The 22,285-nt window shown below is 39.0% G+C and overlaps 1 protein-coding gene and 1 pseudogene across 4 annotated transcripts in view; both read left to right on the forward strand.

Moving 5' to 3' along the window:
• The window catches only part of FERMT1 (FERM domain containing kindlin 1), a 56,634-nt gene that overhangs the window by 29,794 nt on the left and 4,555 nt on the right, over nucleotides 1–22,285 (forward strand). For all 4 annotated transcript variants that reach the window (XM_043480314.1, XM_043480313.1, XM_043480316.1 and 1 more), the window contains 8 exons: nucleotides 1,280–1,387; nucleotides 1,793–1,924; nucleotides 3,459–3,508; nucleotides 15,991–16,115; nucleotides 17,068–17,174; nucleotides 18,322–18,543; nucleotides 19,366–19,490; nucleotides 20,579–20,720. In XM_043480314.1, coding sequence (XP_043336249.1) covers nucleotides 1,280–1,387; nucleotides 1,793–1,924; nucleotides 3,459–3,508; nucleotides 15,991–16,115; nucleotides 17,068–17,174; nucleotides 18,322–18,543; nucleotides 19,366–19,490; nucleotides 20,579–20,720 — 1,011 coding nt within the window. The remainder of the gene's footprint in view (nucleotides 1–1,279; nucleotides 1,388–1,792; nucleotides 1,925–3,458; nucleotides 3,509–15,990; nucleotides 16,116–17,067; nucleotides 17,175–18,321; nucleotides 18,544–19,365; nucleotides 19,491–20,578; nucleotides 20,721–22,285) is intronic.
• LOC122448740 lies at nucleotides 7,983–10,141 on the forward strand (annotated as a pseudogene).

Consider the following 22,285-nt stretch of genomic DNA (forward strand, 5'->3'; position numbering starts at 1 on the left):
CAATAGTTGTCTTTCTGTGTCTGTCTGTTTGCACTGAGTTTTCACTGATGTCTTCAAGATGCATATATGTTATAGCTTTTATCAGAATTCTTGTCCTTTTTAAGGCTGAATAATACTCATTGTATGTATATACTTCCTTTTGTTATTCATTCATCAATTGATAGATATTTTGGTTGTTTCTACTTTTTGGCTATTGTGAATAATGCAACTGTGAACATTGCAGTACAAATATCCATTCAAGTCCCTGTTTTCATTCTTTTTCAGTATATACTTATGAGTGAAATTGCTGGATCATATTCTATGTTCAACTTTTTGATGAACTGCCAAACTGTTTCTTATGGAGGCTGCACCGTTTTACATTCCCATGAGCAATGCATAAGGGTTCCAATTTCTCCACATTCTTAGCAACATTTGTTATTTTCTGTCTTTTAGGTTAGAGTGATCCTAGTGGATGTGAAGTGTGGTTTCGCATGCTTGGATTCTTTAATCTATCTGTATATTTTGGATGTGTAAGGCTCTGTGATTTTCTATCTTGTTTTCCAAATGGCTAGGCATTTTTAACACTATTATAGTGTTGAAAGAAAGTTTCTTTTGCTTATAAAATGCCATTTTATTTTATATTAAATTACATACCTTCATTAGGTCTGTTGCTAGATATTGCTTTATTGACATTTTGTCCATTGCCATAGCAATAACACACTATTTTAGTTGCTGCCACTTTATTATATGTTTCAATAACTGAGAGGAAAAGTATCTTCCCAACATTGCTGTTTTTCAAAATGTCCTTGGAGATATTTGAACATTGTCTTTTCCAGCCCAACTTGAACAGCTTGCATGAAGTTCCACTAAAAACCTGTGTCCTTGTCCACTGAAATACAGAGGGTGGGTGGTTAAGATTCTGCTTAGAATTACACAGAGTCTACAGATCAGCCTGGGGATTCCTTCTCCTTATTTTACTTACCACATAAACCATTCCCATTAGCTGTGTTTCCCACCAACAGAAGTATGATAACAAAGGGAAAATAATGGAGTCTAACTAAGATGGGTCAGTTAGGCCTCTTAAAGAAGCTCTGGGAAATATTTTGAGAAAGTTCTTAATTCATAAGTAAAATGAACTGGGGTAGTGGAAAAATAGAGGGGTTTCTTTCAGTTACCTGAGCTAAAATTTATTGCATCTGGTTAACCTCAGTTGACCTCAGTTATTCTAAAACTTTTGTATTATGGGATGTAAATATGCCCCATCACACACGCATATGCACATACCTGTTCTTTTCTCTAGTATGATGCTGTCCGAATAAACCAACTCTATGAACAAGCCAGGTGGGCCATTCTCTTAGAAGAAATTGACTGCACAGAGGAAGAAATGTTGATCTTTGCAGCACTGCAGGTATGAGAACGTTGGTACCTTCCTCTGGAAGGAAACAAAGAAAATTTGTTCTCCTTAAAGTTTCATTTTCTTTCTACTGATTTTTTCTTTGAAAAGGAGTTGAAATTTAGTGTAGTAAATTTAAGTTTAAAATATTCCTCATAAAAAAATAAAATAAAATATTCCTCATAACCAACCCATGTATAATCTTATAAGGCATCAGTCTTGCTATCCTCATTGCTTCCACACTCTAAGGTTAACCAGTGATGGAGAACAACTGAGTTGGAACATGACTAACCATAAAATAATTTACATTAAAATGTCATTTTCCCTGCATACCCAGGAGATCTCCTTCCAGGAGATGTTCAGTATTTTCTTTCTTCATTTGTGTTTCTAATAGTCCTAAAAACTCTGTTTCTGTTGTAGTATCATATTAGCAAACTGTCGTTGTCCACTGAAATACAGGATTTTACAAATGAGTCTGAGGTTGACGAAGTAGAAGCAGCACTTTCTAATTTGGAAGTGACCCTGGAAGGCGGAAAAGCAGACAACACTTTGGTATGAATATTTCTGATAAGTCAGAATTGTGGCTTTGCTCTGATTGAGAAATATAAATGAGCTTTTTTATTATAAATAAGGGAATATTTTGTCTGATTTTGAAGAAAAGAAAATACTCTCTTCCTCGGACAAACTTAAACCTGACTAGCTTTTCTCGGATCAGCTCTGTAAGTGACTGTAAAGTATTTTTATCACTCCCAATGACAATTCTTTTGTATTATATTTCTTCTTAAAGATAAGCGAGCTTGGTATGAGGGGAAGACCAGTCCGGTCTCCATTTCACTAGAGTGGAACATGAAATTGGCCCTTTAACTGAAGTCTAGAAGAATGAAGTAGCTGTGAAAGTAGAGAGAATGCTTCTCAGATACAAAACCATGTGATCTGTTGAGCTAGTCATGCATTTCTCTGGGCAAGACTGTACACTGTAAAAAGTTCCTGAACCCTTTTGACTTTAGGAAATGAAGAAAAACTCTCCAGTAAAACATAAAGTAATAACACTCCTGCTTCTTATCCAGCAAATGTGGCTGAACTGTCAGCTTTATAATTGCAGTGCCCTGCCTTGTTTGATTCATTCATTGGGAGCCAGCCTTTTGTTTAACTTCTTCAATCATTAGTTTAATCACATTGAATCAGAGAGGTAGATTCATTGTAATTGGGTATAAATAGTAATAGATGTAATGAGGCATTGTATTGTATTTAATGTGTGTTCTCTTATGATTAAATTCCTTAAAATAGGAAATTGGTATAATGCAAAAGCAACTACCTCATACAAATGAAATTCTCAGATTCTGTAGAGATCCAGGCCCTGAACCACATTTATGAAACCTGGGCCCCATGAAACTGGATTTCTCTTTTTTTACTTCCTCCACTAAATACTTACAATGGAAAAGTCATCCTTCTTAGAACAAATGGAAAATTCCCTCTCAACGCCCTCAATATTTTTATGTGATGCCAAACAATAGTCTTTTCAGTTTGAAAATAGGCACCAACCTATACCATAAAATGAACTTTGAACCAGATTCCTTCTGAGAATCAGTAGGATTCTATATATCAGTAAACTAGATATAGCTAGTCTTATACACTCTGATGTAAAAATTATGAAATATTTTGTTTGTACATAAAAGTAGTAGTTTCTAACTCAGATTTTTAAGTTGAATGATACTGTATGGTCAGTTTTTTGTCATCTTTTTTCGTTTGAGTAATATATGACACAGAAAGTGAAAAAATACAAAAATGTACAGCTTAACAAATCAGTATTAAATTATCAGCCAAGTTACCACCCAAATCAAGAAATAGAACTTCACCACTTACCCCCAGGATCCTCACAGGTGCCTAATCTCAGTCCCAGTCCTCTCCCACCCTACCCCTGAGGTCACTACTGGAAATGCAGCTCGTATGAATGAGGAAGTGAGTTTTTCATTTTATTTCATTTTAATTAATTCTTATGTAAATAGTTCCACGTGCCAGAGTGAGATAGAGTACCAGCACCACCTGTCTAATTACTGCTTGTCAAATGTTATCTGCTTTTCCTCAGGAGGACATTACTGATATCCCTAAGCTTGCAGATAATCTCAGATTATTTAGGTAAGTTACCCTTGAAGAGGAAAGAAGTTACTCATAGCAAAATCTTGCAGCTAAAGAGTATAGGAGTTTAAATTGAACATCCATTAGGCAGGTTCATGGTTCAAAGGTAAGAGCACAAGCTTTGGCATCAGACAGATAATGGGTGGAGTCCTACCTCCTTAGCACACAACAGCTGGATGATCTCAGGCATTGTTGTCATGTCTCTGAGCCTCAGTTTCCTGATCTATGAGGTGGGGATATATCTCCTCTTGGGCATGTTGGAAATATTAATTTAAATGATGTGTATGAAGCATTAAACATGGTTCCTGGCTCATTAAATGCTGGTATAGATATGGTTGGTATTGGTGATCGTGAACACATATGCCAGACTTTTACTGTCCACCTGCTCAGGGCTCTCATGCCATTTGAAGGCTCTTTTATGGTTTAAAAGCAAGTGGTCTCTAGAGCTTTGATCCCAGACTAATAGAGAGTTGGCTTCCCTGGTGGCTCAGAGAGTAAAGAATCTGCCTGCAATGCAAGAGACGTGGGTTCAATCCCTGGGTCAGGAAAATCCCCTGGAGAAGGGAGTAGCTACCTACTCCAATATTCTTGCCTGGAAAATTCCATGGACAGAGGAGTCTGATGGGCTACAATCCATGAGGTCGCAGAGTCAGACATGACTGAGTGACTAACACACGCATATACACACCTTAGTTTATCTACCTTCACCTGTTAAAGTATTTCTGATAAACCCCCCAGTCACCTCAGATGACTCTGAAACTGTTAAAAGGAATAGAAGTTTTTTACTTTCTTCATGAAGGACTGCCACATTTGTGATGGTGCCAAGGTGGGTTAGGATGAAAGGAGTAAGGTTCGTTTGAAGTTCTATCAGTTACTTTATGGTTTGTTGACTTTTCTTAACAAACTGACACTTCACTTAGTTGGCTTGAAAAGAAACACTGGTTGCTTTTGTTACCACAATTCAAAGAAAAACTTGGAAAGAATGAGCAATGAATCAGATATAAATGAAAAATAAGAGTCCAAAGGTAATAGTATTTGTCACTGGGTTTCTACAGGGTTTTTTAATGTGATCTTAGCAGATAGTCCATCTTAGCAGATGATCTTAACAATTGGGTCATTCATTTATCTTCTGTGGTGTAAATAGTTGTAACCATGCATATCATTACAGTCAAAATTACAGAAAAAAAATAACAATTTGAATTCACAAATCTATCTTTATAAATTATTAATTGTTCTTGAGAGAAATTTGGTTGCCATAGCTTCTGTAGAGAGCAAACTGAGCTCTTCACAGACCAAATGATGACAATATTCTTCCTATAAATGATAAACCCTAAAAAGGAGATGATATTCTGGAAGTAAGCCCCACATCCATATCACTTTAAAGTGACTTTTATGCTAAAACACACAATGTTGTCGTCATATTTGGCCAGTGGACACTTTGTCTACCAAAGTTCTCAATGCATTGAATGTAATATATAATATTGTTTCTGGAAGAAAAAAATGGAGGAGGAAGGGAGCAGGGAGAGTGGAGCTGATGACACAGAAAAGGAGAAGGGAAAGGAGGAAGGAGGTTGGAGGGTATACCTCTGCTGCTGGTGGGTGTGTGACCCTTATAGGCCATTCTTTTCTCTGGGCCTCCTGTCCTCAACGGAAGAGCATTGAACTAGCCCTTTGGTTTTAAATTTTTTTCTTTGACAGTGAAGCTCCTTTTTCTTTCCTAAACCACATCTATTGAACCCACATGTAAATAATGAACTTCTCTTCCTAGCAATGTGGTATCTGATCTGATGCAAATCTCAATCTTGCTTGCCTATACAAAATTGATCTTGAAGTGAGACTGGGAAGTCACAAGTGAGACTTCCTCAGATTGTAGGGAATGAAGAGGGAACCAGTTCTATTAGGTTGGTGCAAAAGTAAATGTGGTTTTGTATTGTTGAACTTTGCCATTTGATATTGGAATACATGCTTAAATAAATGTGGTTATGTTATATATCATTTTAATGCCTATTTCTTGCTTTGTTTTTTCTGCTAGTGACATTACTTGCTGTGTATTTTACATTCATTCTAGACTATGGAAATGATATTAGACAAAAAGCAAATTCAAGCAATTTTCTTATTCAAGTTCAGAATGGGTCATAAAACAGCAGAGATGGTGCATAAAACCTGCAATAATGCGTTTGGCCCAGGAACTGCTAATGAATGTACAGTGGCAGTTCAAGAAGTGTTGCAAAGGAGATGAGAGACTTGAAGATGAGGAGCGTAGTGGCTGGCCATCCAAAGTTGACAGCAACCAACTGAGAGCAATCATCAAAGCTGATCCTCTTACAACTGCAGGAGAATTTGCCAAAGAATTCAGCATCGACCATTCTACAATCGTTTAGCATTTGAAACAAATTGGAAAGGTGAAAAGGCTTGATAGGTAGGTGCCTCATGAACTGACCAAAAATTTTAAAAATTATCATTTTGAAATGTCGTCTTCTCTTATACTATACAACAGCAACCAACCATTTCTCAATTGGATTGTGACATGCGAGAAAAAAGTGGATTTTATATGATGACCAGTAACAACCAGCTCAGTAGTTGAACCAAGAAGATGCCCCAAAGCACTTCCCAAAGCCAAACTTGGACCAAAAAAATGTCATGATCACTCTTTGGTGATCTGCTGCCAGCCTGATCCACTACAGCTTTCTGAATCCCAGCAAAATCATTACATCTGAGAAGTGTGCTCAGCAAATCAATGAGATGCACCAAAAACTGCAACACCTGCAGCTGGCATTGGTCAACAGAAAGGGCCCAGTCCTTCACACCTAACCACATTGCATGTCACACAACCAATGCTTCAAAAGTTGAACAAATTGGGCTACATACAAAGTTTTGCCTCATCCGTCATATTCACCTGACCTCTTGCCAAGCTTGGACTACCACTTCTTCAAGCATCTCAACAACTTTTTGCAGGGAAAATGCTTCCACAACCAGCAGGAGGCAGAAAATGCTTTCCAAGAGTTCATCAAATTTCAAAGCACAGACTTTTTATGCTACAGGAAAAAACAAACTTATTTCTCGCTAGCAAAAATGTGTTGATTGTAATGGTTCCCAGTTTGATTACTAAAGATGTGTTTGAGCCTAGTTAAGATGATTTAAAATTCACAATCCAAAACAGCAATTACATTTGCACCAACCTAATACAGATGCTGGAGAAGGAAATGGCAATCCACTCCAGAATTCTTGCCTGGAAAATCCCATTGACAGAGGAGCCTGGCAGGCTACAGTCCATGGGGTTGCAAGAGTCAGACATGACTTAGCAACTAAACCACCACCATACCTGAATGGTGGTTTTCCCTCCCTTTCCCTAATACAAATGAAGGGCTGGGGTTGCCTCCTGTGAGAAAGTGAGCCAGGACTGAAGCCACTGCCTAAAGGCAGAAACTCGTAAGAGCTGCCTTCTCTGCTTAACCAGGAATAGAAAAACTGCCCATCAGTGGAAGGAAGAGTAAGTTCATCTTTGCATGGAGTTCTGTGTGGGGAAATGCGATGTCCTTTGAAAAATAAGAGCCATGGTCTGTGCCACACACAGATGTAGATCTAAATTTAAATGTCTTATATGATAAAAGAATTCTGAAAAATAAAACATACTGGTCCAAAACCACAAAAGCTATGAAACCCTGGCAAATGTAATTGCAAAAATACCTAGAGAGCTACAGAGAAAGTAAACCCCCTCAAATAAACAAACAAATAAAAACCTTCCCAATACAAATTGCTAACCATGTGAGTTCATGAACTGCCATAAAGAAAGGTCAGTAGGCCCAATAAATAAGAGGATTAGATAGTAGAACAATCTGAAGAAACCATAAAATGAGTATGTTAAGAATCATTAAGTATACTGAAAGGTTTAATTAAATAAAATTCTAGAAACTCTAGAAAAGAAAAATATAGAAATTGAAAATTGAATACATGTGTTAAACATCAAGTTCAAAACACAGCTAATGAAATCCCCTGTCAGTCCAGTGTTTAGGACTCAGATTTCACTGCCAAGGGCCCAGGTCCATTCCCTAGTCAGGGAACTAAGATCTCACAAGCGCACAGCATGGCCAAAAATTTAAAAAAAGTTAAGGAGAGGACTTAGAAAGATAAAAGTGGAAGATGTGATATAGGTAGAATAAGAGGGTTCAACTAGAAGTTTAAGAAGGAAAAAAGGGTGGAGAAGCAAGCTTTCAAAAGAGAATACTCCTGGACTTGCCTGGTGGTACAGTGGATAAGAATCTGCCTGCCATTGTAGGAGACACAGGTTCGATCCCTGATCTGGGAAGATTCCACATGCTACAGAGTAACTAAGCCTGTGAGTCATAACTACTGAAGCCCATGAACAGCCAAATAAATAAATAAAAAGTCAACAAATGAGAAACTCTCAGGTTAAGAGGATTAAACTGCAGAGATTGAACTTTGCGGCTCTGCCTTTCTCTGAGCATTCCTTGAAATGGCATAGGCAAATTACAGGAAGACTTTCTTTGAAGGGCCATTAGATGAAGAAAATGTGATTCTTATATTGTATCCAGTTAATGAGGTAATCATCCAGTAATGATTCTTACATTGTATCCAGTTCCATCAAGTAGAACCAGGTGTTTCCTCAACTTCAGAAGTCAAAGAGGAGGTATTGAATACAAATGATCAAGTTCCTCCTCCTCAAATGAGCTTGAGGAAGCTTGTGCGAGCTCTAGCTTTAGAGGATCAGTTTGTCCCTTGCCGACCACATTGCCTCCAATTAACGACGTGAGTCGGGACACTGTGGTACTGGTGCCAACAACTTACGTTGAGTACCGATGGCCAGAAAATAGAAGTTTATCAGAGACTCCAAGAACACGCTTATCCTGAAAAAGATGAGTATATTCCCAAATCATCACGGGAGGCCCAAGTGCACTCATGTTCAAGGAAATACAACATGGTGACCAAGAGAGGAAGTACACAGAAAAGAAAGATGAGTGAGAGTGAGGAAAAGACTGCCATGGTTGAGGTGGTAACTTCAGCTCGGGTAGCCAGGCTGGCAGCATGGTCAAGAACTGCTGCAAGGGCTGTTCAGCCGAAGGCTGTGAATTCGTGTGCCCGTCTTACCTCTCAGTCCTTTCTGCCCCAAGCCTCAGGCATCCGGTGTTTTGTGGTCCGCGGCAGACCACTGTTGGCAGACACAGAAGGTTGGGTTCACCTGTGGTTCCAAGCAGGTCAGACCTGGGTTCCCAACACCCCCAGGAGGATGACCTCTCTCTTCATGTTACGTGCCTGCACTTTCCCACCCCCAGACCTGGACGATAGCATGTTATGCCCTGAATGTGTTAAGAGGAATGAGAAGATTATGAAAAGATTAATCGCAATGGGGAGGAGGAAGAAACCTGGTTTGGATACATCATCATCATTGCTTTTAAATGGGCCAGGTCTTAAAACAGAATAAGTGATTACCAGAGGGGAAGGAGTGGGAAGTGGGGAAATGGGTGATAGGGGTAGTTTTAAGGTAATCACAGTAACTAGATTTTAGTAGTATCGAATATCGAATTACTGTGTTGTATATCTGTAGTGGTGTGTGCATGTTTGTGTGTGTGTGTGTGTGTGTGCTCAATCGCTGTTGTTCAGTTGAGCTTCATTTATTGGGACCCCATGGGCTGCAGTCTGACAGGCTTTGCTGTCCATGGAATTTTCGAGGCAAGAATACTGGTGGAGGACTTGCCATTTCCTTCTCCAGGGGAAACTTCCTGACCCAGGGATCAAACCTGCGTCTCCTGCATTGGCAGGAGGATTCTTTACCACTGTGCCATCTGGGAAGCCCTGAACATCTGTAACGAAATGTTATATACTGGTTTTGCCTCAACTTTTTAAAATGTTAGAATTCACCACTGGAGCCATCTTTTTTTTTGCTTGTTGAGAAGTTTTTGATTACTGTTTCAATCTCCTTACTAGTGATCAGGGGGAAAAGGATAAATGGTGGAGAGCCCACAGTTAAAGTGACTCACATCACAATGATTGCTATGCTCTGTCCTCACCATCCTCAGTGTGGCCTGGTGCCTTAAGTACAGATGGGAATGTCTGTGTTCTGTACTTGAGGTTTACCTGAAAATGACTGTTACTAGCTGTGTATTGATAGAATGCAATTTGGTTTTGTTTTAGTTAATAGATTTTTTTTTAGCAGTTTTAGGCTTCATGCTGAATATTCCATTGTCTGGATGTACCATAATTTATCCATTCATATCTTGAAGGCCACCTTGGTTGCTTCCAAGTTTTGGCAATTATGAATAAAGCTGCTACAAACAAACTAAAAAGCCTATAAATAAGGCAAAAATCACTTATAAAAAAAGAGAATGCTTGAGAGTTTTTCGTAATTGTTGACAAAATCCTTAAATTCAGAAATCTCAAATCCCAACAAAATAAATCAATATAAATATACATCTTGATATGGCCAAACATTGGTAAGAGAAAGTTTTTAAAGTCAGAGAAAAAAGATAGATTTCCTACAAAAGGAAAATAGGGGCAGCAGATATCTTGTTGGCTGGAAGATATTTTGAAAGGACTAAGGAAAGATAAAGGCTTTCCAGGTGGCACTAGTGGTAAAGAACCAGCCTGCCAATGCAGGAGACATGAAAGATGCAGGTTTGATCCTTGGTCGGGAATATCCCCTGGAGGAGGACATGGTCACCCATTCCAGTATTCTTGCCTGGAGAATCCCATGGACAGAGGAGTCTGGCAGGCTATCATCCATGAGTGTGTGCTCAGTCACTTCAGTCATGTCCAATTCTTTGCAACCCTATGGCTTCTCTGTCCATGGGATTCTCCAGGCAAGAATACTGGAATGGGTGGCCATGCCCTCCTCCAGGGGATTTTCCTGACCCAGGTCCATGGGGTCGCAGAGTCAGACATGACTGAAGCGACTTACCATACAGCACACAAGAGAAGATAAGTCAATCTAGAACTTTATGCCCAATCTCTTCAAAATTTTACTTGCTACAAACCCTTAAATATAAATCAGGCAAGACACAATCCTAATAGTCAATTATATGTTTAATAAAAACAATAATTTATTCCCAAACTGTGAGGTATAACCACTGTTGGAGAAACTGCTTTGGAATAAATGGCTCCACAGCAAGGTTATAGCTGAGAGGTTATACATAAAATTCATTCATGGAGTTAGTCACAGTCAACTTCAAGTGAAGTTCCAATCAGACATACACAATGTGCTATAGAAAACTGAGAGTTTGATTCAATTTATAAATGAGACTCTTTACAGTACTTTTAAAAAGATGGAGGGTGACCATGAATATCTTTGGTCCTGCTTTAAGGCTCACTGGTTATCACATGCAAAATTACCTATAAGTGTTATACTTAAAAAAAAAAGTGTTCCAAATCTGTGACTTTTCTGTGATGATAACTGGCCATTGATGGTGAGTCTCCAGATACTTTAAAAATAATAAATACACTTAATCTGTAATTTTTTAAAGGTGATTGTAAAATGAGTGAGTATGGAACCAGATTTTGAAAGATGTTAATGCTATGAAGAGAACATTTTGAGAGTTATTTGGAAATGTTTCCATTGCCACTGTGTTGCCAGTAATGATCCTGCCTATTAAAACAGTATTATCTGCTCACCTTAAAACTTGGAAACAGAACTTTTCTGTGTTAAACAACATCCAAGTTGAGTGATAGTGTATTTGAAACACACTTATTAAAAATACTAAATTACAACATATCCTGATTAATTTGCATAAGTGAGTGATTGACATCAAGGAATATGAAAATTAGTAGCCTTGCTTCAACAAAAACCTTCACAAACAGATAGACGGCATCAAAATATGAATATTGTAATTAGTAAACACAGCCAACAGTGTGGTTCCTCCACTGGGGTTTGTACAACCTCCCTTCTTGAAACAAAATGAACTTTTCATATATAATTTTCAATAACTATGAATACGTTAGGAAGTAGGTACTCAAAATATTTTAAAGATAGATTATGCCCAGATTTATTTTGGAGATTATGGGGCAAACTAGGAAACCATGTTAGAAAAGCTTACCTAAATTGCAGACACCTGTGCCCTAAACTGAACCTGCTGAATAGGACTCTCTGGGAATGGATCCAGGCTTATATATCTCCAATAAGTTCCCTTCCATGTCTTATGAACACCAGAGTTTGAGAACCATTTTTCTAGAAAATAAAGTCCAACTTCTTAGCCATACATCTAGAGGCCCACAGTGGCCCCAGCCTGCTTGCTGTTCTTGTCTTCATCAGCCCTGACATGGAAATGACGTAGTTTCAGAGACTGCCCCTCTGCCCATTTCCATGGCTCAACCCAGCACCCAGCATAAGGAAGATGTCCAGGAAGTGTTGACTCAACTTCTACCAGCAAGGTGCCCAACTCTGACTCACCTCTGCATTCTGGACATGCAGTTGCCTGCACTTTTCTTTTTGAAATTTCTTTTCTGTTCCTCCCATCAAATGCTTATTGATCCTTCATTCTGAGTTTAAACATTGTGTCCTCTGTTACAACTCCTATATCCTTGTTGTGTGACTTACCACATTTTTTTATATTTATTTAGTTACACATTTCCCTCTTTAAAAGGGAAGCTCCATGAGGATTTGAGACTATCTCATTCTTTTTTCTTTTATTTCTCTCTGTCATTCTTCAGGTAAAATTTATGGATTACTTTTTCATTTATTTTTATTGAGGTAACACTGATTTATAACATTATGTGATTTTCATATATACATCATTATATTTCTACTTCTGTGTACCCTACAGTGTGCTCACCACCAAAAGTTAGTTTCCATCTATCACCGTGGGCTTCCCCGGTGGCTCAGTGGTAAAGAATCTGCCTGCATTGCAGGAGACGCAGGTTCAGTCCCTGGGTCCAGAAGATCCCTTGGAGAAGGAAATGACAACCCACTGCAGTATACTTCCTGGAGAATCCCATTACAGAGGAGCCTGGTGGGCCACAGTCTATGGGGTCACAAGGGTCAGACACAATTTAAACAACTAAACCACAACCCACCACCACCATATAGTTTATTCCTTTAACCCATTGTGCCCCCCTTCCCCCAACCCTCCCTTTCTAGTAACTACTACTCTCATTTCTATATCTATGTGTTTGTTTTGGTTTATTCATTTATTTTGTCTGTTTTTAATTAGTTTTTTGTATTCCACACATGAATTAAATCATGCTGTATTTATCTTCCTCTGTATGACTTATTGCGCTTAATATAGTACCCTCAAAGTCCATGACAAATGACAAAATTTCACTCTATTTTGTGGCTAATATTTCATTGTGAATATATATATTGAAAATATACATATATATTCATATACATGTTCATATCATATCTTCTTTATTCATTTATTGATGGACAGTCTGGTTGTTTCCATATCTTGGCTATAGTAAATAATGCCACATTGAACATAGGTGTGCGTATGTCTTTTTAAATTAGTGTTTTCATATTCTTTGGATAAATACAGAAATGAAATTGCTGAGTTATATAGTAGTTCTATTCTTAATTTTTTGAGGAATCTCCATATTGTTTTCCATGGTGGCTATATCAACTTACATTACCACCAACAGTGTGTGAGAGTTCTCTTTTCTCCATAATCTCACCAACACTTGTTATTTCTAGTATTTTTTATACTAGCCAGTCTAACAAGCATGAAGTGATTTTAACCTTGTGGCTTTGATTTACATTTCCCTAATAATTAGTGATATTGAACATCTTTCCATGTACCTATTGGTCACCTGTATGTCTTTGGAAAAGTGGCTGTTCATCTCCTCTGCTCAGTCTTTAATTGGGTTGTTTGTTTTTTGTTATTGTTGAATTATATGAGCTCTTTATATATTTTGGATATATATATATGCTTTATTGAATGTATCATTTGCAAATATCTTCTTCCATTCTCTAGCTTGTCTGTTCATTTTGTTGATGGTTTCCTTTGCTGTCCAGAATCTTCCTAGATTTATATAATCCAATTTTTAAAACTTGCTTTTATTTCCCTTGCTTGAGGAGACTTAGCTAGAAAGATATTGCTAAGACCAATGTCTAAGCAATGTTGGCAAACATAGGTGTAATGCCTACGTTTTCTTCTTCTAGGAGTTTTATGGTTTCAAGTTTTACATTCAAGTCTTTAATCCATTTTGAGTTGTTTTTTGTGTATGGTATAAGATAATAAGTTTCCCAAGTGGCTCAGTGGTAAAGAATCCACGTGCCAATACAAGAGACGTGGGTTCAATCCCTGGGTTGGCAAGATCCTCTGGATAAGGAAATGATAACCCCCTCCAGTATTCTGGCCTGGAAAATCCCATGGACAGAGGAAAATCCATGGATAAATCCCATGGATTGACAGGCTACAGTCCATGGGGTCACGAAAGAGTCGGACATGACTTAGCAACTAAACAACAACAATAAGATAGTGATCTCGTTTCATTTTTTTGCCTGTAATAGTCCGGTTTTTCCAGCACCATTTATTGAAGAGACTATCCTTTCCCCATTGTATGTGCTTTTGCTCCTTTATCCAAATTAATTGTCCATATGTGCATGGGTTTTTCTGCCTATACCATGCTGTTTTGACTACTGTGGCTTTGTGATATAGTTTAAAATCAGGGAGTGTGATACCTCCAGCTTTGTCCCCTCACCCCCATCAGGATTACTTTGGCTATTCAGAGTTTTTTGTGGTTCCATATAGACTTTAGAAATTTTTACTCTATATCTGTGAAAAACATTCTTGGGATTTTGATAGGGATTGCATTGAATCTGCAAATTGCTTTAGGTAATATGAACATTTTAATTATGTTAATTCTTCCAGTCCGTGAACTTGGAGTATCTTCCCATTTATCTGTGTCTTCTCCAGTTTCTTTCAACAGTGTCATATATTTTCCAGTGTACAAGGGACTGTCTCATTCTTGCGTACATCATTCCCCATTCTGATACCTTCTCCACTCTTCTTTCCCTGACTTTGCTCAGTCTCTGGAACATGGAATAAGAGTTTGGGGATGTGTGAAAGCAGTTGAGGATGAACCAACCTGGAAGAAGATAGTATAAAGAGTTTAAAATCTTTTGATACTATTCAAGTCCAATTAAAATGGAGAAACAGAGTTTCATTCTTAATTCTGACTAGAAATATTTAGATACCTGAGACTAAACCGAGACTTCACTATATTTTGTTTGTAGGCTGTGTCCTTAGATTTTATTTTGAAAACATTGTTAACTTTGGAAAATCTGATTCTTAGACAGGTACCTTTTACATATGTCCCTTAAAATTACCTTACAACTCTCAACATGATAAAACTATTTTTTAAGTAGTGGTTTTTTAAATCCTGGAAATATTAACTACATATAATGTTTTTCCATTTTATTATATAATTGTTATGTAACAATCTCCTGTAATACGCTGGTTTTTTAAATTAACATTTCCTTTATCCTTGTGTTAAGGATAGCACATTTTCAGCTGACAAAATATTAGTACCAACATGTTAAAAGACTTGCCTAGAAGCATATGTGAGTGCAGCTAACCCCAAGCTTCCTGTCTTCCTCCCATTCTTGAATGCAGAAACCCACCTCTCTGACACAAGATACCCTGATCCACCCCCAAAGCTGGAATTGTCCCACTGAACAACATATAAAACTTACTACCTTTCCTCTGTCTAGCTATACCCTCTTCCCTGCTCCTCAGCTTGCTTTCTTGTTTCCTAGTTTGAATGAATCAGCTGAGGTCTTCCTTTGGCACTGCCAACCTTATCTAGCCCAGAGTACAGTTTTCTGGCCTCAACAGATACCATGGTTAGAAATCTTCCCTGAAAATATTTTTTAATAACAGTGGGGTCTACATGGATTAGCTATAGATTTTGGTGATTTCCGTGGCTCACTGGGAATTTTCTAATTGGTTTCTCTTAGGGTCAAGAGGAAAATACAGAAAAGGTTGCTTACTTTTATGTCAGATTTTTATGTCTGTAACTTGAAGCTTGTGTTGTCCATATGGACAGCTTTTTCAGAATCAAGAAATAACTTGAAATTTTAGATGTCGCCATATTCATGGATGTTTCTCACATCATCACAGTAGTAATAATAATAATTTGTTGAGCACTTCAGTTTGCCAGGCACTTTACAGAAATTACCGCTTTCTACCCTCACAAAAGCCCTGTGAATTCAAGGCTGATACTCTCCCATCGCACAGAAGTAGTACTCATGGCCCAAAGAGACACAGTCTTTCCTAGGGTCACACATGTATACAGCAGAGCTAAAGTGTAGCACTGAGTGGTCTAGCTCCTGAGATTTTTGTGTTAACTTCTACATCTCATATCAAAACCCCCATTTTCCATTTTTAGAAATGAGTTAGCAATTTAAAAATTATTAAAAAATAAAGAGAATGTTGTCTGAAAGGATCTCTAGAGCATCTTGATTAGCTTGAATTTGCAATGTGTCCTACATTTCTGGATGGTTTTTCAAATGTTTACTGTACTTTAATTTGCAGGCCCAAAAAGCTAATATTAAAAGCTTTCAAACAATATTGGTTTGTCTTTAAAGACACATCTATAGCCTACTTTAAGAATAAGGAACTTGAACAAGGAGAACCAGTTGAAAAATTAAACCTTAGAGGTAAGAGGGTCCAGTATCTCAGTATGGCTTGACATGGCCCATCAAAAGGGTGAAAGCATGTTCACCCAGTGAAGCATGCTCACTCCAGAGAAACCTCTGTCTGTCATGGGCTGTCAATGGCCACCTGCCTGAAGCTCCTCCTCCCTGTCAAGTATGAACCTGGAATGCAAATCAGTGAAAAAACAATCATTTATTATGCCGTCCCTTCTTTCCCAGTGTGTCCAAGTCTCTGATGTGATGGTAATTGTTGTCATAAATATAATACATGAGACATTGTTGGATCCTGTAAAGCTTTCTGAATTCCAAAACAATTATGTTTAATTCAATGTCACGTTTGGGCTTTATTTCTGAAAGTGGCTGTGAGTGTACTGGTAACTCATTAACTAAAAATTTAACTAGTGCACTCAATTCCCTTATCATTGTGACAATCAGAGAATTCCCTCTCCTTTAATTCTTTCAAACTTTATGTTCAATAACTGATCATATGAGTTAGCCAAATTAGCCTGAAAAGGAAGTCAATCGATGATGTATTTAAGAAATCCATAAAATAAAATATTTTTATTTATCCATGCTAAGTTCATAACTTACCTAGTAATCATTTAATTCAGCCGTCCCTAGCCTTTTTGGCACCAGGGACGAGTTTGATGGAAGACAGTTTTTCCACAGATTCGGGGTGGGGGGGATGGTTTTGGGATGATTCGAGCACACTACATTTATTGTGCACTTTATTCCTATTATTGTTACATCATCTCCACCTTAGCTCATCAGGTATTAGATACCAGAGGATGGGGACCCCTGCTTTAATTAATGTTATCAGCCTGCTCTTCAGTTTTTCAGAAGAGAGTCAAATCTGAGGAGTTTATGTTCAAATTCTTTGTTTTTAGATGCACATGTGATATTTGTCTAAGAGATTTCTCAGAGCTCAGTTCTTTCCCTGCCTTCTATCATTCAGGTTGTGAAGTTGTGCCAGATGTAAATGTAGCAGGGAGAAAATTTGGAATCAAGTTACTAATCCCAGTTGCTGATGGTATGAATGAAGTGTATCTGAGATGTGACCACGTAAGTAAAATCACTTCACTTTTATTAAGCCTCAAGACAAACCATCTCAGTTTTTTTCTCAAATCAGAGCACTCATCAGTCAGCTCCTGCTTTGTAACAATCACAAAAATCTTAAGGACACATACCAATAAGCATTCTGCCAGATGACTAGAGATTGGATGATTCAGGCTGTGGGCAGCTGGACAGATCTGCTCCAAGCCATCCACCTGGCCCAGCTGGCTCTTTTCCACTGGCTGAGCTCATGGGCTTTACTTTGGGCCCCGGGCTGCCTGGGGCGGCTCTTCTCATAGTGATGGCAGAAGTGCCGAAAGGAAACTGGGAATGTGTGAGACCTCCTAACGCTTAAGCTTGAAGTCAGTTGGTAGGTACGCTGTCATTTCCACCCACACTCCGTTGATTAAAGCACATCCATGGCCAGGCCGAAAGTCAAAAGATGGGAAATTACACTCTGGCTCTGATGGGAGGGACTGTAAAATTACACAGCTAGAGATGTGGATACAAGAAAGATGATGACTTGAGGCCAGTGATTCAGTGAACCACACCTACTGTTGCCCTGAAGAATTAATTTCCCTCTTTACCCACATCCCCTTGGCTTCTGGGACCACTCCCCCTTTGCTCCCTGAGGTAGCAAATGAGCACAGACGTAAGAACAGTAAAAGCCACAACTAACTGGTTCACATCCACCGATGGACCTGATTCCTATCATAGGATTAGAAGCTTTGCTAAGGACAGGCCAGGGGAGAAATAATATGAGAAGTCAGTTCATGATTTTTCCTTACTGTCTTCTGTCATAGAGATAAGACTTGATATGACAATGGGAATATACATCAAGGACACTCCCCAGTAGTTTGAGTTTTCACCTGTCTGTTCTCCGAGAAGTTCCTTTGTGTCCTTGGTTCATCTTTAAATGCGAAGTTCTCCACACAGAATTTCTCAAAGTCAGCATTCCTGTCCCTTAGCCCCTTGGTATCTGGAAACTCAACACAGGACTCAAAAGCTCTCATATGATGTTAAATTAGGTGATTAACAACAGTTCAAATGCATGCCACCACACATCATCTAGAATGATAGTCCAAATCCTGCTGTGTTCCCAACATGGCAGCTTTATACTTGAACTTGCATCTCAGCCCTCTGGTATTTCTTGCAGGAGAGTCAGTATGCCCAATGGATGGCTGCCTGCATCTTGGCGTCAAAGGGCAAAACCATGGCAGACAGCTCCTACCAGCCAGAGGTCCTCAACATCCTTTCTTTTCTGAAGATGAAAAACCGGAACTCAGCATCTCAGGTGGCTTCTGGTCTCGAAAACATGGACTTGAACCCGGAATGTTTTGTGTCACCTCGGTGTGCAAAAAAGCACAAGTCTAAACAGGTATTGCTAATCTGGCTGGGGTGATTATTTGCAGTACATTCTGTATTTTCTGAAATAGAATAGGGAATTAAATTGATTGAGACCATCATCATGAAAAATCAGCTAATGGGAAAATTTAACTATGAACTGGGTGTCAGATGATATTAAGAAATTATTGTTAATTTTTTAAATACTTATTTGGCTGCATTGGGTCTTAATTGCAGCATGAGGGGTCTTCATTGCGGCGTGTGGGCTTCTCTCTAATTGCAACACACAGGCTCTAGAGCATGCAGGCTCAGTCACTGTGGCACACAGGTTTAGTTGCTCTGCGGCATGTGAGATCTAAGTTCCTTGACCAGATGTTGAACCCATGTTCCCTGCATTGCAGGGTAGATTCTTAATCACTGGGCCAACAGGGAAGTCCCAAATTATTGTTAATTTTGATTGCAATGACTGCACTGCTAACTGCACATGGCAATATTCCCGGAATAAAAATTTTAAAAGAATGATTTAGTCCCCACAAATTAAATAAGAATGGGTTGAAAGTTACACAGTAAACTGACTAGAGTAGAACCATTGTCCATGGAGACTCCACAGACCCCAGAAAAAAAGCAAGCCTACATATTACCTGATCATCCTGCTTCTCCCCAGTGATTTGTATGTATTATAGAAAAAGAGAGAGAATGAACGAATGAGTGAGTGAATGGAAAGGAATTGGCTTTGTGAAGCTGCAGTTGTGTCTTGTGTTCGTTCTTCTCACTGGAGACCTGAAGCCAACAGGATGCTTGCTGTAGAGAGTCAGTGTCTGCTAAAGGGAATTTGATGTCTCCCGCTTCTGCTTAGCTGGCAGCCTGCATTCTGGAAGCCCACCAGAACGTGGCCCAGATGCCCCTGGTCGAAGCCAAGCTGCGGTTCATCCAGGCATGGCAGTCTCTACCTGAATTCGGCCTCACCTACTACCTTGTCAGGTGATTATAATGCTCACCTGCCTCTTACTTTCTGTTCAATTCTAAGTGGCTTCCTTGGAATCCAGTTTGTTCTCATTTGGTCTAGAATATAAAATTCTCTCTCTCTTTTTTTAATTTTAGAATACTGTCTGTTCACAAATGGCCATCGCTTTTGGATGCTCATAACAATCTTCCATACCTCTGTTCAGAGTGCCTACCTGATCTCTCTGCTTCTCCTGTTTGTCCCCTAAGTTTTCAATTTAGCAGCCTGTGTGATCCTTTTAAGTCAAATCCTGTCAGGCCTCTTCTCACCCCATCTAAAGGCATTCTGTCACACTCAGGGTAAAGGCCAGATCCTTACAGCGACCCTGCAGGACCTTAACTCTGGAATTTCACTTCCTCTCCCCTCATTCATGCTGCCCTGGCCTCCTGGCAGGGAGCCACGCTGGCCTCCTGGCAGGAATTTGAGCCTGAGGGGGCTGGTGGGGGAAGGAGAGCTCAGGCCTTTGCACTGTGCCCTCCGCCTAAGATACTTTTTCTCCAGGTATCCACATAACTCACGCCCTCACAGACACCAGTTCTTTCAATCAAATCTTCCTTCTCTCTAAGATCTCCCTGACACGCTATTTAAAATTGTAACAACCTCCTTGCCATTATTCCCTGTCTCAATTCTGTGCTTTATTCTCCTTCATGATCTTATCTGACATATGTATTTCACTTATTCATGACCTTCTCCCCCAACTAGAATATAAGCTCAATGAGGTTAGGAATATTCTGTCTGTCTGCTTAGGTCGCTGTGCCTAAGCAGTGCCTAGAAGGGTGCCTGGCATACACAGTTGGTACTAATTTGAACTAACTGACTTGACTACCTCTTATTTTGCTTTCCTCTGATGGCAATTTTGTTTAAATAATGTCAGCGGGACATCCTAATTCTCTCCAGCCTTCATATTCTCTCTATCACAATAATAATGCCCTTTGCAGAAAGTTAATCCCTCATTATCTACTCTTCAGAAATGATTTAGAAATGTTGGTATTATTTTTAAGAAGTTGTGTGTGAATAAACATCATGTCACAGGAAGCAGTTACATCTTTTAATTAAATTTTTTCAGATTTAAAGGAAGCAAAAAAGATGACATTCTGGGAATTTCATATAATAGGTTGATTAGAATCGATGCAACCACTGGGATCCCAATTACAACATGGAGATTTACAAATATGAAACAGTGGAATGTAAACTGGGAAATCCGGCAGGTAAAGTGAAAGTCTGGATATATTCAGTGTTGAACCTATTAAACCTGTGTTCCCTCAGAACTGCAGCTTATTCTGGTTTTCAGAAGGTATTCTTATACCTAGCATTTAGAAACCACAAGCATGTGGTAATTCTCTGCTAAAATAATTACATGCAGTCCTCGGCAGTTCCCTAACAAGTATAGGCCAAATGCTTTTGAATTAACATAAGTTGGCTTGGTCTCCATACAGACAGACTCTAAAATTGTGGAGTAGTTTAATCTCCTTCAACTCATGTATGATTATATAAGATTTAGGTTGATAATTACTTAGCAGAAGCCACCTGAGATGTATGTATCATACAGAATAAATCCAAAACAGGCCTCATCTGACTGACTGCCAAGAGGTATAACTGGTTGAGGACTCCCAGGCTCAACTGCCCACATGGAGATCATTCTAGTCCCAAAGGGGAAAAGTACCAAAGAAGCCAGCATGGTACACAGAGGTGACAGGGGAGAATTCAGCCTCTGACTTCAGGAGCCGTCAGCCCCAATCATCTCTGCCCTAGGAACCAGGCCACAACTACATCGCAGGCTGTGCTGGACTGAGTCAGAGACACCTGAGTGTCCTGATGATTTAAAACATTCTTCTGATGATGATAGAGGATCTTTTCCTCATTCCTTTGGCATTCCCATTTTTCCAGTAGAAAGCTGTCAATGTAGAGGGAGGTTAAGTGACTCACATTTTTTTAAGAACCATGGATTCCTCTCAGCACAGCTGTTGACAGTCTTAACTCTTTTGTAGAATGAAGGTCTGAGATTAGATGGCCTCTAAGGAGCGGCTTGAAAGCCTTGCTATATCCTCAAGGCCATATAAATCCCCCTCTGGGAAATGGAAATCAAAACTACAATGAGGTACCACCTCACACCAGTCAGAAAAATCAGCAAACACTAAATGCTGGAGAGGGTGTGAAGAAAAGGGAAACTTGCTACACTGTTGGTGTAAGTTGGTACAGCCACTCTGGAAAACAGTATGGAGGTTCCTCAGAAAACTGAAATCAAAATTACCATATGATCCAGAAATCCCACGCCTGGGCATATGTGCAGACAGAACTCTAATTCAAAAAGATATGTGGACCTCTATGTTTAAAACAGCACTATTCACAATAGCCAAGATGTGGAAACAACCTAAGTGTCCAACAACAGATGAATGGATAGAGAAGATGTGGTACATAGATGCAATGGGATACTACTCAGCTGTGAGAAAGAACAGAATAATGCCATTTGCAGCAACATGGATGCACCTACAGATTCTCATACTAAGAGAAACAAATCAAAAAGAGGAAGATAAATACCATATGATATCACTTATATGGCTATACCATATGATACAGAATCTAAAATATGGTACAAATGAACCTATTTACAAAACAGAAACAGGCTCACAGACATAGAGAACAGACTGATGTTTGCCACAGGGTAGACAGTTGAGGGAGGGATGGAGTGGGAGGTTGGGTTTAGCAGATGTAAGCTTTTGTATATAGAATGGATAAACAAGGTCCTGCTGTATAGCACAAAGAACTATATTCA

This window comes from Cervus canadensis, chromosome 10, assembly GCF_019320065.1.
Source record: "Cervus canadensis isolate Bull #8, Minnesota chromosome 10, ASM1932006v1, whole genome shotgun sequence".
In the NCBI taxonomy this organism is placed as follows: domain Eukaryota; kingdom Metazoa; phylum Chordata; class Mammalia; order Artiodactyla; family Cervidae; genus Cervus; species Cervus canadensis.